At 38.1% G+C, this 19,530-nt stretch overlaps 1 protein-coding gene across 5 annotated transcripts in view; it reads right to left on the bottom strand.

The window, feature by feature from the left end:
* Positions 1–19,530, bottom strand: part of LOC121314344 (uncharacterized protein C8orf34 homolog) — a 150,807-nt gene that overhangs the window by 11,247 nt on the left and 120,030 nt on the right. For 3 of the 5 annotated variants that reach the window (XM_041247485.1, XM_041247484.1, XM_041247488.1), the window contains 2 exons: positions 18,968–19,473; positions 16,928–17,024 (listed from right to left, as the gene is read on the bottom strand). In XM_041247485.1, the coding sequence (XP_041103419.1) occupies positions 16,928–17,024; positions 18,968–19,473 (603 nt within the window). The remainder of the gene's footprint in view (positions 1–16,927; positions 17,025–18,967; positions 19,474–19,530) is intronic. The other 2 variants (XM_041247487.1, XM_041247486.1) reach the window with 1 other exon arrangement.

Here is a 19,530-nt window from a genome sequence, read left to right as displayed (position 1 = left end):
ATCAAAACAGGATGAACTACAAACTGGCAATACATTCATTTTCCAGTTCTGAAATGGAAATAGCAGGGGGCCATTTTTGCCTGTGATAGAGCTAGCGGTTACCCCACTGAGGTAGAACGAGGAATAGCAGGAAATGACTGAGCAATTGGCTGCTGATCAGAAGCAAGCACTGGCACGCAACAATGTAGAGAAAGCCAGTACCAACATCACCTCTTCACCTTCCAGATGGGGTCACTGTGGAGTTATGAACAAATGATTACATTTTTTTTTGGCAGGAACCAGGCCTGTATAAAGGGACTACTGAATAAAGACAAAGTGCATGTGAATTAATAACATAATAGGGGTTTCCGCTTTACTACTCAGAGAACGGCCCTCGCTGAGATGAGGCTGAACCGATCGACCTCCAAGACAGGGAAGTAAGGGACTCCCCCAAGGGGAAACTAAGGAAGGATAGGAGGACGAACCAAGGTCTCCCTGGCTTACTGAGTCATCGAGAGAGGTCAGACTAAGCAGGAGAATGGAAAACGAAATATTGTTAAAGTTTTTTGACTGGGGGTCCCCCCTGGCCAGCGGGAACCTTCCTCTCAGAGGGTGAAGCAACGTAGTCTGCCTCTAAGGTTGGGAAGTGAACGTCACTTGACCCCAAAAGAGGACCCCCAGCACAGATTTAGATTGAGCTGAAGACAAGAGATTGTAAATGTAAACTTTAGTTGAAAATAAGTTTTCTGGATGGAGGAATGGGTACAGGAAAAGGTTGAGCTGAGGGAGCCAGATGTCTGAATTGCAGGATTAGTAAACTAGAAAGGAATTCACCAATGTTATTAGTGATACCTGGAAGGTGTTGGGCTTCAAAATAAATTATTAATAACTGAAATCCAGACTAGCCCGCAAAGACTTTGCACAATTAGAGGGGAAGAGGAAATAGCCTTTATTAATACAGTGCTCCCTTGTTATAACACGGGTCTTGGGGGACACACAATATGAGCGTTACAATAGAAGAGCGTTATAAACTTGGGAGGGGCTGGGGGAGTCGCCGCGGGACACATAACACACATCTGACTAAAACACAAAATAAAATAACTCCCTCTCTACAATGCATATATAGTGAAGCAAAAATGCAAATTTCCGTGAAGTAACCATGCATAAATCACCATGTAATTAACACTATTTTTTTACACCCCCCAAACCAAAAAAAAAAAAAAAGGTAACAGTCCCACACATGGATCATTTTAATTAGCAGTTTTAAAACTATAAATAGCCTGACTAAATGGTGATCAGGAGTTCAGTTCAAAGCGACAGATAAGCAAACCAAGTGTGAGAAGGAGAGCGGGTCAGCAGAGGGGAAGAGGGAATGGGCTCGTCCCAGGTTCGGCTGCCGGAGCAGGGCTGAAGCGAAGCTGAAACGTCTCATCTCCCAGAGAAAACAGCAGCGCTTCTCGCAGCAAAAAAGTAAATACATTAGGAAAGATAACCACGTAATAGGCCTAATATTTATTTAGTTATAAAACAAATGCTGAATAAGATGTCTGTGTCAAAGTGCCAGTGCAGCTTTTCTTCAGTTCAGATACTGTATCAAAAGGGAGACACAGAAATGGAAGTTAGACTGAGAAGTTTGAACAACACCAGTACTGTTTTTACTATAGAAATATTGCATGAATCACTAGTATAGGGAATTAGCAGACATGCTGTAGGAGCATTATATACAAGGCGCGTTATAACCAACAGCCTTAGAGCAAGGGAGCACTGTAATATGAACAGTAGATTCATTATCACAAAAGATTAAGATAGATTATTTTCTGCAAAAATGGGCCCCAAAGATAGGCTACAATGACATTAGGGAATACTTCAAGTATGGCAACGGATCTAAGCTGAGGAGAAATAATTTTGATTTCTGGAGGACAAACATCTGAGAAGCCAACATTTAGATGAAAGAGGGCAGGTGGAATGCGAATGAGAATTGCTGTAGAAACTGCACATATGTAAAAAATGGCATCTTTGGAAATGCAAAATGAGGAACTGAAATTATTGCACAGCTGACTGCCGCCGGAATATTTGATGGGTCTTCTATGAGAATCTATGCTTGTTGAAAAAGCAGGCGGAGCTGAAGAATGAATAGGAGAAACTGCAGACGCACGATTCCTGAAGAAAGGAGTGTTGTTGAGAGCAGGGGAAGAATAAGTTGAGGCTGATGAGGAGGCTGCTTTTAGAATGGGCGATGGAAGCACAAACTCTACAAGCTTTAGCACGTAGACCACTGAAGAATCTATTAGAGAGATCAGGATCAGGTGGAAACCAGTCAGTCAGTGTATTGTCCAATGCTAACCGAGAAGCTGCTTTGGCTGAAAAAGCTTTATGATACTCATAAAAAATGGTACCGCCATATCTGACCGAGAGATCAACAGTTCTTGTCGTCAGTGAGCAAAAACTTCACAAAGCACATCACGATAAACAGAAAATCCAAGCACAAATTCTCCAAGAGAATTTAGAGTAACAGACAGATCTCCACAGACAACTACCCTGTGATCCAGAAATTCTGAAGTTGAAAAAAGTATTGAAACTAAGTTAACATCATTACTTTCAATGAAATTGCATCTCATTTGGGGAGAAACTACTGAAGTGGAGAAGGTTCCTGAAGAGAGCATGTGTGGGCGTGGCTAAAGCAGTGGGATAGGCGAGAGCTCCTGCTGGTGTCCCTGATGAGGATGAAGTGGCTGCTGGTTCGAAGCGAGTGATACTGTAGAAACGATCAGATACTGTAGAAATGGAGGTGGAGAGAAGATGAATAAATTGCTTGATATAATTAAAAATCTGAAAAAGTAAATTGAAGAAGGATCAGATGGAATTGAGAACTGAGGGGTTGTGGTCGCTGAATCAGAAGCGAGTGGAGCCTGGACTGCAGGGGGGGGAGTGAATGACTAGTTTGGATCTCTGCTTAAACTTTAGAGCAGAAAAGACAGGCTTGGCGGCTATGGACTTGCAATATAAAACAAATAAAGCAGCCCAATTGCTCCCTGCTTCAATGGGCAATCCTTTTTTGAAAAGAGCTTTCAAAAGTTTGTTGATGGGCCAATCTTTTTAAAAAGTTTCACTGGAGAATCACCCTAAGGTCTGATGGGTTTAGAACGGCAAAGAGGAATAGCAGCAGGCACAGCTGTATAAGCAGAGGTTGAAGCAGCAGCACTCAAATAGAGAAGCAGGATGGGCAGATTTCTTTGAAAGGTTTTCCAGTGGATTATTTGTTGAGGGAAGACAGCCAGAAGGAGAGAAACATTCTTCATCTGAGTCAGATGAAAACGAAAGCTGTCTCAGGTGAGTAGTCATTGGTATTTTTTATTTTTTTAAACCAATTGAAAAAAAGTTGTTTTTTTTTAAGATTGGGTCTGCAAGTCTGCGTGGTAACCCAAACTGAAAAGCAAGACGAGAATTAGGAAGCTGGCTACGGTTTCAATAGGGTGACTGACAGGTAATTCAAGGTTAACTGACAGATATTTTAGCAGGATGACACAAAAGAGGAGTCCCTGTTCCAGCCCCCCAAAATACACTTAGGTTCTCCATAAATGTAAATACAAGTGACTTGAAGTGTCAGATTAATACGCTCTTTATTTAACAACCCAATGGAATGGAATGTACAGCTGCATACCTCTCGTCATGAAAAAAAAAAAATCTATAAAACTATACTACAAATGTAGTTGAGGTCCTTGATGAATCCTAAATCTTATCCAACAAAATTTAGATTCTAATTATCATTCTAGCTGGTTTTGATAAATAACTTTTAAACAAAGGAACAAGAATGTGACTGACTGTGAACTTGTCATCAAAAGAAAAAGAGTCAGCAGACTCCAATCAGCAGACGAAGAAACAAACTGCTTACAACACAGATTCCTGAAACTCCTTTTCTACAGTTTTCTGCCAACACGTACACCAGGCCCCCTCTACTCAAGCCTTTAGGGGTGCTTAATGGAGACGGTGAATCTAGTGAAGATGAAACAGACTTCCTGGATGTTTATCAAGGGCAAAATCCATCCCCCAGGACTCTTCTTTTACTACTATTAACACTAGACCTGCCACAGCAGTCATTTTGATGGTTTGAGGTTTTCAAATTTAAATTACTCTTCATGTCTGAAAGCTATGTGAAAATTATGACTTTTCCTAAATACATGTATTAACCCTTTGCGGTCCTATGTCAGACCAGAACCGACATTACAATTTTCCCTTTCCAGTCCGATCTCGGACCCTGTCCGACATCATCAAAAAGACGTAAAGCACAGGTCTCTAGTTGTTTTTTCTCTGTAAAAAGCCGAGAAAAACTTTCAATGGCTGAGTGAGACTGATAGGAGCCGAATGAAGACGAAAAAAGGGCGTATCTCATAGCCCCATGCACTACAGAGATAAAACAGACATAAACAAAGGAGATAGCTGCTTCTGCATCCAGCACTCAAAGAATATCACAGACATTTGCAGAGCTTTTTGAGATGTTAAAATAATGACTTCGCATTATTGAGTTTGGTGATAAAACGGAGATGATTTATCAGTATGCATATCTATAAAGAGGTATGTGAAAAATACAGTGAACAAGAGGTGGGGCTTGGCTGGAGATACAGAACTGGGTGTCCTTTTGCGATTCAATGCCTTTTAAACCTGTTTTACTCTGAAAAAATATTTTAAACAGTGCCCGTGAAAATAAATTGGCCCTGACGCGTCTGACAAGCACTGAATAAATGGACTGCAAAGGGTTAAATACCTTTTCAGTTTATTGAATAAAAGCGCAAGCAGTTCGTTTCATACCACAGTGCTGTCTGAGTGTATGTATCTTCCGGGTCTGTGACGTCATCCGCCAGCCACCTTTGTGACAGGAAGTTCCTTTCACACTTGTTTCTTTTATTATAGTTTTTCATTTTTTAAAGTAGCACTTTATATGAGTTAGAAAATAAACCCTTTTATGTTTAATTGTTCATTTAAATATGGTGTTTCGGCTGTCGATGTTTGATATGATGTGCTTGAATAAAACTTTTGACCTTTATCTGATAGTTTGTCTTTTATTTTAATATTGATGTTGTTTAAAATGTAACTGTTATAATGGCTGCCAGCAGCGGTTTTAGGTATGAGTATAACCATGCCGGTTCTAGTGTTAAGCCACTTTGAACATTTAGGCAGATAGAAAAGGAGTTGCATGTCTGTCTGTGAGACTTTCAAAGTGCAGAGTTCACAAATAGCTTTTTTGGCCTTAGTGTAAGACAATCTGACAGTTTAGGAAAAAAAACAAAACAAAACAGGATACTCTGTTACACTGACAGGTTTTCAACCCCAAAAAGCATCAGATCAAACTTTTCCTTAGCCTCCAGAAAGAGCCGTAGACTGATAGAAATTGAAGCTTGATGGGTGCCAACAACAAGGACAGGTTCTGGATGCCTTAGTATGAACAATGACTCTGATGAGCTGCAATTTCTGAACTGAAAGAGTACAGAATGGCATTTATCAATCAAGAAAATGGTAAGTGATAAAAGGGTTATAAAAAACCGAAACTTACTAAATAAAATGTTGTAACTTTAATCTTCAGTCCTCTGGTTAGTCCAACTGCGTGCTTCAGTGTATGACTGAAGCAAAATTCTTGTCAAATGTGTATTTTGATTTCAGAAAGCACCAAAAATGATTTTTTTTTTTTTTTTTTTTTTTGTAGAAGCAAAATTGCATAACAGAAACCAGTCTGAACTTCAATCTTGCGGGACTAGTAGTATTTCTATCTTTGTATCAAAACGGGGTGTGAAGGATGCTGGTTGGCAGTAGTTTCACATCACATTCAAATCTTTAAGCACCCCTTTGTGCCTATAACCTGAAAATGTTGTACAAATTATTCACGGTATCTGCAGGAAGAGTAATGCTCTTATATTTGGGTATACTGCATCTTTAAAGCAAGAGGCCCATTTTTAGAGCGGTTCAGAAAACTCCCTGAAAGTGCACCTTGTATTATTATTGTAATTGCAATTTCTGTAGTAGTGCTCCAAAGTAGAAACAATTTAATATTGCCACTTTTAACCACTGTGCTGAACATAACAATGCAGGCAGTGGTCTGTGAGGAGATTTTAAAGGGTCATAGTGTATAAAATATTTATTATGTTTATTCTCCATTTGTTCATAGTCCAATAATGTCACTGTGATGGTAAAATGAAACTGGTGAAAAGGAACCAAAGGTTAATATGTTGCGGAAAGACAAAATAAAGATAATACAACTATTATTCTTTTGTTTTTGAGTATAGCATTAATACCAAAACACTGTGACAACTGGAGCTGGCATCTTGTAATACATGCATACTTTATTTTAATTAACATGACTAAACTGTCTCTATTTTTTATATTTAGCCACATCTAGTTAACAGCCTTTTAATGACTTTTATAAATACTTGTTGAACTTTAATTGCACTTCCCTTTACCCAAATATGCTTTACTTATATTTGCACTTGCATAACCGAAGATAAACATCCGATAAACCTGCTTTACAAATACGGTTTATATATGCTGAAGTATTAATACTTCTATAAAAGATAGAAAGTGAAAACTGAAGTTATTTCTTTATCAGTCAGTTACCTTAACTGAAAACCATCCATCTTAAACTGTGTATGATTGAGTTAACACCAGTCAAAAAGAAAAAATGCCTAAACTACATCATACATTTACATTTGCCAAGGAGACTGAAATTTCAGACTTTCGAGGTGACAGCAGAATAAAAAAATGCAATGATGTTTGGCCAATATCTTGCCTCTGGGGACTTTCATAAAACAAACATTTCCCAAGTCATTAATTATCAAACTATGTTGAACATCTCTTTGAAACATTAACAACAACTTCATGTTCGTGTAGATCAGCAGACACAGTGTAAATCACTCAGTCGATAATTGCAACAGTGCACTGAAACATCAATAAACCAACACATTTTTCAATTTCCTGATTTCCTGGGACAAGTCTGGAATGTAATTTTGCTGGAGGAAATTGTCAGTATGTTTACATACACAGCATAATGTATAAGTATTTCAAATAGGTATTCTGTATAATAATTTAATATTCTAACTTGTATTCCATGTTTACTTCCCTGCATACATACATATCCAGAACACTACACACTTTGGGCATGTGTAATACCAGAATTGCAAAGCAAGACTGGTTTAATAAGAATATTTTGATGTGTCCTAAATGTACTCATTATAATAAGTAAACACTGCAGACCATTTCACTGCAACTACTCCTTCCAATAAACTGGCAACTGCTTTCTAACCATCTAAAGCTGTGTGACAGCGATCGAATGACGCTGGTGTTAAGATCTCCTTCCCGACCTGTGAAGGCACTAGAAAGAAGGAACAGAGTACCCTTAAGCAAATGGCAAGACAATTTATTCTGTAGGGTAGGTGGAAGTCAGCCATTTAGGAAGGGGGCGGAGCTACAGCACCCAAGCTCACTGACCCGGACGGTAGACGGCGTGGCATCCGAGGATTGGAGGAGCGGATGCGCTCGTTAACCTAGGGGTCATGGGTGAGGGTATAAATAGGGGGGCATAGCTTCAGTGATCTGTTCCTTTGCATATGGTTATACCAAACGACCTAGAAGGAGCCCATATAAATTGAAACTGACAGCCGTGAGTGTTTTGTCATTCTGTGTACTAACTCTGTGTGTCTTGTGTTGTTTGTCTTCTCACTAAACGAATACTAAACGCGATCCGGAGCTGCAGCCGCAGGCCAGAGTAAACCCGGATATCACAACTCACAAGTGTTTGTGTTTTGTGTGGATGAGAAAAGACGGGACTTTTTGGTTGCGGGTCAAACCCGTGGGATTTTACAAACAGGAGTGATACACGCTGCTCTACCACTTCCATCATTGTTATTGTCTGCAGGTTCTGCCATAAGGCTCTGGACATTATAATCATTACTAAACACCCTTGTACCTGTAAATCATTTGTCTGTGTGATTAATCCGCTCTGCACTGCACTCACCTGCACGTATTCACCACTTTGCCACATGCTGACTTGTGCAAACGTCAACCCAACACTGGATATAGTATTATTCATAACATTTAGAAGGGAGTTACATTTTTATCTCCATTAATCTATTTTGTACTGTAGTATCAACCTGTCAGCTACGGAAACACACTCTGTTTATTTGTAGTGAATTAACAAAATTTAAGCCCAACATAAACACATATATATATATATATATATATATATATATATATATATATATATATATATATATATATATATATATATATATATATATATATATATATATATACACACACACACTGTAAACTATAACCTTTAGATATACTTACTGTATTTAGGTACTTACTTAATACAGTCTTCCTACCAGAGGTGACACATAAATGCTATGTGCCCCCCAGAAGCATTAATATTTGTGGGGCACTGACTCCATAACAGTACAGAGACAGATTAACAAATGTAAATTACACGTTTCATAAATCCCTGGTTACAGAGAGGACAGTCTCACACATACACAGGGATAGAGGGAGGCAAGTATCTGGAAATCAGTGTAACATGAACTAGTATTCCACTAAGATTCAACAAGATAACACCATAATCCACATATACTGTGTAGTGTATTAGTACATGATTTCATAGTAAAAAAAAAAAAAAAAAAAAAAAAAAAAAAAATCAAACTAATTGAAATAGAAATGCTAACTGGTTAACAAACAATATTAAAGCCATCTTTGATAGAAAATGGATTTGTACTTTGTTTCTGACTTGTGTTCCCAGTTGCATTTGTTATAAAAGTCTAATCTTTCTAATGCTTATTCTGAATTGAGTTATTTGTTAAAACACCTGGGAATGTAGGCACGACCAATGGAGTAGTCAGAGTGGGAGAGGAAATATCCCAGCAACAATTGCTTGACTAGTTGTATGTTTAATGGTTTTTAAGAGTACCAAGATAAATAAATAAATAAATAATGAAGAGGAACTCTTGCACTCGTTTATGGTATTTCTATTAATTGGAAATGGGTGAGGAGAACTGGGTTTACTCCAAGTTAAACTGAAATCAATGTTTATACAAGTGGAAAGCTTAAATAAGGTTAGTTGCGGTAAATAAATGGATAGTATAAACAGGAAAAGAATTAGGAGAAAATATTGATGCCAGACATCTATTCCTTTCCAAACAGGAAACAACTCAAGCAAATAATTTTCAACAAAAATGTAACATCTAATACAGGGATGTCAAACATACAGCCCGCGGGACGGATCCAGCCCCAAGAGCGATGTCATTTTTTTTAATTCACTAGAATTCAGGTAAAAAAAAAAAAAAAAAAAAAGAGAGAGTGTTGGGACAAATATAAAAGAACTAATGTTTTTTCACATGTATTCAAAGGCAAAACACAAATGTCTGTCTCCGTCAGAAATTATTTTTCGGTGAGACACATGTTGCTTACAAATAAAGCACACTGGCTTTCCATTCGTGCCCTCAAAGAAATACAGAATTCTCCATTTCTCTTGAAACACACAGCACTCTTGTTCCACCTTCATGGATAAAGACACGATGACATTTGTCATTGTCATTGTCTTTTGGGTTCGTCTTTGTATTTTTATAACTGTCACCCGGCCCGCGCCAAGCGCCAGAGTATCGGATCAGGCCCACCAAACAAAACGAGTTTGACACCCTAAGAGCTAATACATTATATATATATATATATATATATATATATATATATATATATATATATATATATATATATATATATATATATATATATAACCACCTCTGATTGGTTAAACAGCATCACGTGACCGTGCATATATATAGTGTATACCATGGCTTGCATACTAATGAGCCGGTTTACACCAAATAAATCACTATGCACCACTACATTCTATATTCCATGACAAACTGCCATTTTATTTGTTATTAGTTAAAAAACCACTGCCATAAATGAGTGGCATGTCACCTATTTCCTTTAATATATTTGGGGATGAAAAACTACATAACTGGTACAACACCAACTTTCTGAGGGAAGACAGCAGTCAATCTGAAAATGAAATTATAAATAAAATAAGCACATCAGCAAGAACAGACACAACAGTTGATGAAGAACAGCTAAATGAAACAGAAGAAAACAAAGAAAAACACAAACAAATAATAATAAAAAACAGCATGCGCTGGTTAATGTACTTAAAGAAAAAAAAATATGGACATTCACTTTATGGAAATAAATCCAAAATTTTTTAACAACATAAGGGAATTTTATGCCAATGCATGAAGTTCAACTGAGGACCAATATTCAGTCTCCAGTTTTATAATGCTAAGCTGGACTAAATACATATTTAAACAGTAGAAGTTTTAACATCTCTGCTGACAGCGAGTTTAAAACCAGCAATATTGGATTCATGTCAGTCAGGAAAACTCTCAGAAAAGCAGGTAACAACAAGGCCAGACACAACCCCCTGAATTACTGGCCTGGATTTTAAACATCTGCGGGAAACTTAGGTACTGTCCCCTGACACCGCGGTCGGACTGATGCATAAAGTCTGGTTCAATCGTCAACTTAATCTGGCACGACTTGGATGCAAGGGTGTCCGACAGAGAACAAAAACATATTTTGTGATCCAAAAGGATGAAAACGTACTAGAATATGTGTGCCTAGCATATAACGAGTTCACAAACTCACTTCAAGATCCGGCTTCAGTCTCCATCGCAGCTGCTGTCCTTACTTCCGTAGTGTCATTTGAAACTCTGCCTATCATCACAGCTTGTGCTCAGCCCTCTAGTTTCTAGTGAGATGGCACTTTCGATGCAGAAATTCACAATAAACGAACATGTGCAATTTATTTTTAATAAGCGAACAATGAATTAAATTAAATAAAATTAGGGTCTATATTACACTGTGGATGCATACACAATAAAAGTTTCTAAGTTTGTGTTAACTTAAATGTGTTTTAATTCTTTTTTAATTATTTTTCTTCCCACAAATGACAGGTAGCCGTGTTATAAGTGGAATAAACCACATTGGGCTGTGCGGTTCCGATGATATATACCACTTTTGGGATGGTTAAAGGCCACCCAAGGCATGGTATATATCATGGGAACTGCATGGCCTGTCGTGGTTTATGCCTTACATATATTATACAGCACTCACTCGATATATCGCGGGTGTCGGGGTCCAATATAAATCTGCTATATATCGAGGGCCATGATATAGCGAGAGACCCATAGAAAAACAAATAGTCTAACAAATACAAATACAGCAACTCTTGTTTCAATTAAGTCCAAAGCCCCAAGGAATTATCAATAAAAGCAATAACCTTTATTTAAACATATTTAAAACCATGGTAAACATAATAATGGCTTACGTGTTTCGACCCGAATGTCTTCCTCAGAACACAAGATTATATATATACACACACATACAAACTACCGGTCGGAAGTTTTAGAACACCTCTGAAAGTACTCTGAAATTAAAGCATAGAACAAATAAACAATTGGAGATAAAAAAGAAATCATGGAATTGTTTTGTTTAACAAAATTTAATCAAAATTTTTGACTCGTCAAAGTAGCCATCTTTTGCATATATAACAGCTGAACACACTCGTGGCTTTCTTTCTACAATGGAAATCAAATATTGTTCAGAAAGTTCTTCCCAACACTTTAGCAGATGTTCCCACAAATGTGTTGCACTTGTAGGTTGCTTTGCTTTCACCCTTCTCTCCAGTTCATCCCAAACCAGCTTAATGGGGTTTAAGTCTGGAGATTGTGCTGACCATTCCATGATTTGAAGCCTACCGCCTTGTTCTTTTCTTCTAAGATAGTTTTGACATAGCCTGGAGGTATGTTTTGGGTCATTATCTTGCTGTAGGATGAACCCCTGACCAACTAGGCGTATACCACAGGGTATTGCATGGCGTGCAAAATGCTGTGATAGCCGTTTTGGTTCAGGGTGCCACTCACTCTGTTCAAGTCGCTGACTCTGGATCCAGCAAAAGAGCTTCCTCCTCCATGTTTGACAGTTGGTGTCACACACCGAGGAACCATCCTTTTGCCTACTCGACGGCGTACAAAAACCCTGCGCGATGAACCGAAGATTTCAAATTTTGATTCATCGGTCCATAAGACCTTCTTCCAGTCTTCAGTAGTCCACTGGCGGTGCTTCATGGCCCAGGCAAGCCTCTTTTTCTTATTTTGCCATCTTAGCAATGGCTTTCTTACTGCCACTCGACCTGTCAAACCTGCAGCTCGAAGTCTTCTCTTCACAGTTGAAACTGAGACTTGCTTACTTCGACCAGTGTTAAGCTGTGCTTGAAGCTGTTGTCCTGTGAGCCGCCTATCACGCAGGCTGTTGACTCTCAGAAACTTGTCTTCTGATTCTGTGGCTTTGGACCTGCCATACCGCTTCCTGTCAGAGTTTTACATTTAAAATCACCTGTGCTACATAACCCACACTATACACAATAAACCAAATACACCCAGGGGCAGGTAAAGACACTCCATGTGGAGTGCAGGATGTGCTCCATAGCCTGGACGTCGCTGGTTCGAGGCGCCGCCCGGGGGTGGGGGAGGGCTTAGGTCAGTCAAGGTGTCCTCTGCTCACCACACACCAGCGACCCCTTTGGTCTGGCCGGGCGCCTGCGGATTTGCCTGTAAGCTGCCCAGAGTTGCGTTGTCCTCCGACACTGAAGCTCCTGCAGTGTGTAAAGAAGTGGGCGTCTGATAGCACACGCTTCGGAGGACAGCGTGTGTTGATCTTCACCCCTCCCAAGTCAGCGTGGGGGTGGTAGCAGTGAGCTGAGCCTAAACATAATTGGCTATTCCAAATTGCAGAGAAAATGATAAAAACAATTGAAGAATTTAAAGAAAAGTTCATCATGTCTTGTGTTAAACATGGTGGAGGTTGTGTGAACATATGGTCTTGTATTTCTTCCTCAGGCACTGGCAACCTTTGTATTGTAGAAGGATCAATGAATGCTGCAAAATATCAATAAGTTTTGCACTCTCATTTGTTACCCAGTGCTAGAAGGCTTAGTGGACGGAAGTTTGTATTCAAGCAGGATAATGACCATAAGCATTTTGTGAAGTCTACAAAGAATTTCTGAAAAGAAGGAAGATTAGTTATGGATTGGCCATCTTAGTCCACAGACTTGAATCCCATCGAGATATTGTGAAGTAAATTGAAGGTTGCTGAAAAGGTTTAGTTTCAAAATACAAAAAAAGACTGCAAGCTGTAAAGGAAGCAAAGATTGGGCACACAAAGAAATGTATTGTTTGTTTATTAAGCACGCGTGAATGTGTTGTAAATACTATATTGTTTTGGGGTTAAGAACGGGTGATTTAATGTATTGTTTTGTATGATTTGAATGAATGTTATTTAAAAATACAAAATGTTTTTGTTTGTTTTTGTGTGGCAGCATGGATGGGGTTAAAAGTCCATCCTCTAAACTCGTGCAGAATGTGACCATCTCCAGATTGATTAATTTATTATTAATTCAGAGATGGTCATATGTATAAAAACCCGGCTGACTGTGTTCAGGGTGAGTGTTCAGAGGAGGAACATATGTGGGAGAGAGAGATGGGAGAAAGAAGCCAAAACTAAAGTAAAACGTGATTATAGGATCAGTGAAGGCGACTGCCCAGCCTGACCAAGATTTTGTATTCGTGTTAAGTGTTTGTGATTTGGTTTTGTTTAAACTCTTATTTTGCTATGTGAGCGTTGTTTTTGTTTCAATATTTATTTTATTTTTGTTTCAATAAGGTGCTTGAATAACATAATGCCTGCCATCGTAAGTAAATTATAAAACATAAAAGCATGTTAAATCATAAACATAAAATCATGCCACTGTCATTTTTCCACAAGATTCAAGTTAGAACTGTACCGGCTCCTGGGGCGGAGTGCACCAAACAGAATTAAATTACGCCATCGTTATGACTTTCAACTAAAGCCTGACTTAAAAGTAAATTCCATGCCAAGTGCACCAAAGCAAAACCATCCCTGGGTAAGAAACGATCGTGTTGTGACCGAGGCGCAACATAGAAGGGAAATTGCCATAGTTTCACATGTTGGCCTTCACATTCTATAAGCAAAAATGTCAAGAAAAAACAAAACAAAAAAACTTTACAGATCATAAAATATGCACACTGCTGTCTCTATATAAAAGAAAAATTCTTAATTCTAAGCTTAACACAGCAGTAATTTAGTCAGAAGAAGTCTTTATTCCTTTGGTTCACATATTGAAGATCATCCCGTATTTACTTCGTATCTATAAGACGAAGGACGTTCTGTCTTGGTAATTGATAGCGCTGACAGAGCTCAAGATCAAACATAGCCAATGGATTAAGTCTGTCCCGTATGATTCTTTCTCGACGCATGCACAGCGGTACTGTAAATCAGGCGTTTTCTACCTTCTTTTGAAAGTGTACCCTTTCTGTCGGGAGGTTTCAGCTAAAGTACCTTTTACAATGTGCACTCAAAGAATGGTACCACAGTTGCAATAAAAGGCATAATAATCTGGTTAACACATTTCTTTTTTCTCCTGTTTATTTAATGTATAATTTTACACAACAGTCTTGGACTGACAAATTGAGACAGAAAACCAAACAGTAGGCTTCATTCGTAAAACTTAATTACATGTCTTTGGATGTAAAGAATTAAAAGGTAGTATTTAGAAATCTTTGAAAAGAGTCATATTCGCTTTCTATTGGGAAAAGTCATTACAAATAACACAAAATAGTCTGCACTATAAATGTTTATCACGTTACTATTTACCTCAGCATAATTGTGTGCCGTTTAAAATGTTTACAGTATCAAAAACATTAAAACTATAATTACAAACTAAAAATGATCCAAAGGGACTCTGTACAACTTTGTCTCTTTGCATTTGCTAACTTTTGTGTTTTCCTTCGTTTTTCTATAGCAAGAAAGAAATATATCAAACACCGATCACATATTCAGCCAGCCTCTACTACTGTTAATAAAATGCAGCCGCGGTAATAAACAAAAAACATCAAAGCATGAGTATTGTGATGACTATTTATGTTTACCCCTTGGAGCATTTATACTTCTAAACAATGCAGAAGCACTGTGCTTCACTGACACGACAAGCTGAAAACAGCAAAGATCATGAGCAGCACAGAGCGCTTTTCAGACACAATCGCTAGCTGCCTGAAGAGTGAAAATCCACGCAATCAAAATCGCACATGCATACAGGTAGAAAATGTAGACGTGACAGATTCTGTGTTTTTTTTTTTCATTACCGGTTAACTTTGAACTGCTAAACAAAGATGAAATAAGTATACACCGTGGTTTAGAGAATATATAATACTGTTAAAAAATTCAAGATCGTTATTTTCTCTTTCTTTCATTTTTATTTGAGCATTAATCATCAAAGCTGTAAATCATCAAACCAATGTACTATTCCACCCATCTTTGGCTTTTGTTAAACTAAATGTTATTTTACAATATTCAAAGCTGATTTGTTTTTAAATTGAACTTTCTGCCTCTATCCCTTAAGTTATTTGCCTGTCTATGCCAGCCTTACACCTACCCCCTAGCAGGCATACAGTTACGACCCCTTTACAACCTGAATAAGTCTTACGTCTTCTTGGTGCACTCCAACAAAAAAATTGCACCCACTTATGCTGTCGTAATACGCCTGCTTGATGATCTCTGCCCCTGGTGGCTATATATTGCTCTCAAAGGAGTCAACACCAGAAATGAAAGCAGGGGAAAATACTGAAAAATATGCTATTCTTGGACCAAACTGGTCTAAAGGTAGTGAAGAAACATCAGGCTGGTACTGATGTATACCAACATCATCCACAATCCCCACCACACTTCACTTGCATCTCTTTCATTATATTTTTGGTTAGACTTCCTGTGTAGCATACTAGTTTCTGCTGGTGGAAAAAAAAATTATAAAAGCTCTTGGGGGGGGGGGGGAGTATCTGGATCAAATCTGCACTTAATACAGAGCTTGTTATATGCCAAAACAAACGAAAAAATAGTAAGTGGGTGGCTATCTGTGCCAAGGCAATTGAGATCCCATTCAATTTAATTACATATGCTGGGCACTTGGTGTGAACAACAACAAAGTAGTTTGCACAATAGCTAGAGTCAAAATGCCTAGGTCCTACTTTGCAGTTTGCATGTCAATATATGTACTGCTTTAATATGCAGAACAAGTCTGCAAGGCGATACACTGCTCCAGATACGTCACAATTCACCAGGATAGATTATCACCAGGGTAGTATTTCGGGCTTTAAAAAGCAACAAAATGTCAAGTTAAATTTATAGGAGGTAAATTATCTTTAGCAAAAATTGCCCTCTTATAAATTTAAATGTGCACAATGTATACATTTTATGTCAATGATGTATTGCCCATTGCATTATGCAAATAAAATAGTAGTTTATTTTGTCCTTGTTATGTCCTGATTTTAAAGAGTAAGTAGCGGGGTTCTGAAATATCTAGCTTTATACATCCCCACGTATTGCTATAACTGTTTAAATAACTTACCTGTAATTTTTATTTTCATTATTAACATCCTGACAACGTGTTACACTTAGAGCTAAACTGTTTCAAAGCGCTTTTCAAAATGGCTGCTCTAAGGCACTGCTAGTGTAACAATTATTGTCCACGTTGTCAAAAAGGTAACACAGCAATAATGATCCCTGATGTACGGAACGGAAAACTCAGAGTACTTAAGGTTTTAGTTTTTTTTAAATCGCTTTTCCTGCAGTGATTTAGAGGATAGATCTCAAACCCCAGTGCACTAGAGCGGCCATTTTGAAATAGAATTTAAAGTGCTAATTGCAAAAGGTTGTCAGGATGTTAATAATGAAAAGAAAAATTGCAGGTACGTTAAACCTTCACAGACAAGATTTTTATTAACCTGTTGTAGTAAAATCGCTACACCAATTCACTTTTATCACTTTTATAGTCTAAACTCACATTGGTCTTGATCAGCCTGATCCACACAATCACTGTCTGTGTCACTGGGGATCAGCCAAGGCTGACGAGCAACCTGCAACTGCTGATAAGACTCATCCTACCAACAGAGAAAAGAAGAGAAAAAAGCCAACAAGTTTCAGACAAGATTTAAAAAAATAAATGAGTGAACATGACTTCATTGGAAAAGAAAAAAAATAGCTTGTTCTTAATGAATCTCAGCACCCGATAAAGACTCACTGAATAAGGGTGGTTTTAAACATTTAGCTTTAGTAGTAATTCTATCTTTACAAGCCTTCAGCAATTACAATGATTACCATTTATTAGCGGAAGCTTGTTGTCTCTACCTGCACGTGACCATTAAAGTTTATTACTGTACATTCTCGAAACAAAGATAATGATGAGATTTCAAATTAATTTAAAAAAATGAACCTGCAGGGCTTATCATGCTTTCATTTTATATCAGAAGCACACAGGGAGGGCCAGTGTAGTCCCGGTATTTGTTCCAACCACGCCATAAATTAATTACTTGAACCAATTAAACCCCTATCCAGCCTAAAGTGATTCATTATCTAATGACAGCCAATAAAAACACCAGGGTGGAATGGTCCTCAAGGCAGAGAGTTGTGCACCAGTGAGTTTGAGTCACTTTATGCAACTGGTTTACACCTTATTAAACTGACTAGCCATTTCCAGTGAGGGTTGACCATTTTCTTTTATCACTAATATCTGTGAACCGTCATAAATTGGTGGCTAAGTTTTGCACCGATGCGCAGTATTTACTACCATCAGTATGTTTTACAAAATGTACAGTCTTAAGGTTTGTTAATCAGTTATTGTTTAAAAGTCATCTTTGAAAGACAGGTGTCACTGCACAACTTATAAATGGAACATATCAGTAGCTGGAGTTTGGGATCCCGTGGCAGATCTTGTGTTTCACTTAAACACATGAAAAAGCAATTTCATAATCACAAAGAATTAAAATGTTTTCATAAAAAAAGAAAAAAAAAAAACGTATCTCAAAACCTCATAGTACTTTAAAAAAACACGATGACATATACTAAGCCTGTCAGAGCATGAGCTGAACAACAATGACAAACCACAGCAAGCTCTTGAGACATACAGGTCAATATAACATTTACAAAGATGCAGTCACATAACTTCAACAGCTGTTTTTATTTTCCCTTAAATGAACTACACCTCGGTGTATAAAGCTCTGAGCCAAGCTGTAATAAATAAATTACACCCATGTTCCGTGCTAAAGACTTTTATGTGCTCTTATTTTAAAGCGATGAAAGGTGATGGAAGACTTTTTAACATTCCAGTTGAAGGAAGTTGCCATGCTTCCTGTGTGTTTCCTGTATGCTTTGACCAAAAAAAAGATGACTGATCGACTCATCTCCAGCCTCCATTAGGAAAAAACAGACCTGAAAAATATTTCCATCATTCCCACATGATTTTCTTTTTTTGCATTAGTGATTCTGTTGAATATATTAGTGTGATAGTCAATGCAGATGGCTTTAATAAAATGTGATTTGCCGGGTATACGTTTTTAATAACCTCTGATGTAGGCAACCAAACTGACAAAAAAAAAATTGAAATTCCTGTAAGAGGTTAAGAGAGTTCACAAAGAACATCTTTCAGTTTAACAATGCTTCTCAGCAGTGGGCCATGAACAGGAGTTTAGAAAATAAAACTTTACGTACATTTAATGATGCTTTTTACCCGAGCCAACTCTTTTTTGCACACAAATGAATGTTCCACTAACTGTACAAATGGCACAACGTGCAGTATATGCATAGATATGTCATGTAGTAAAGAGATGTTAGGAGATCACATGGAAAACTTGTGCAATACTAAGGAAATTAATTTTTGAAACAGCAGAAGTCCCACATACTACAAACAATTTCTCTTTGATCCAGTGTTTTACTTGACCTTTCAACATAATCGTGAAACTATACAGTAAATATAATATCTCATTAGGATTCACAAAAAAATGGAAAAATCAACTCCTTGCTTGACTTCAGCATAAATATTTCTTACCTCCGACAGATTGTTTCTTTGAGTAGCAGCATTTCCCACATTTTCCCCAGCTATTTTCCCAATAGCCAGCCCCGTCGGTGAACGCAGAGGCCTCCCAACCTGACTTGTAGGTGTTACTGGCCTGCTCCTTTCGCTTCCAAAGTTTCCCGCATTGTTAACTTGTTTGCAAGGAGTGAGGGGTCGTGGCAGTAACCTGTTAGGGGTCATGGGTCTACTTCCTTGAGCCGATGGTGTCCTCGGTGTGCTGGTGAGTGTGTTCGGAGTTTGGGGCCTACAGTTTTGGTTGTTTGGTGTATGTGGTCTACTGTTTGCTAAGGAGGCTGGTTTGTTTCCTTGGAGTTGATGCTGGCTGCTTTTACCAGCAAGGCTTCCTGGTGTTTGAGGTCTGGAATTCTGACCTGGCAATGCCTGCTGGTTGCTTTGACGGGTTGGTGTCAGAAGTAGACTGCTGTTTGGGCTCCGAACTATTGTGGCTTCAGCAATCTTGGCCAGGTCTTTTTCAACTTCTGCAACAAGAAAATACTTATAATTGTCGATAATAGATGACGGAAAAAAAAAAAAAA

This window comes from Polyodon spathula, chromosome 4 (genome assembly GCF_017654505.1).
Source record: "Polyodon spathula isolate WHYD16114869_AA chromosome 4, ASM1765450v1, whole genome shotgun sequence".
NCBI classification, from domain to species: domain Eukaryota; kingdom Metazoa; phylum Chordata; class Actinopteri; order Acipenseriformes; family Polyodontidae; genus Polyodon; species Polyodon spathula.
This window is presented reverse-complemented; position numbering and strand designations above follow the sequence as displayed.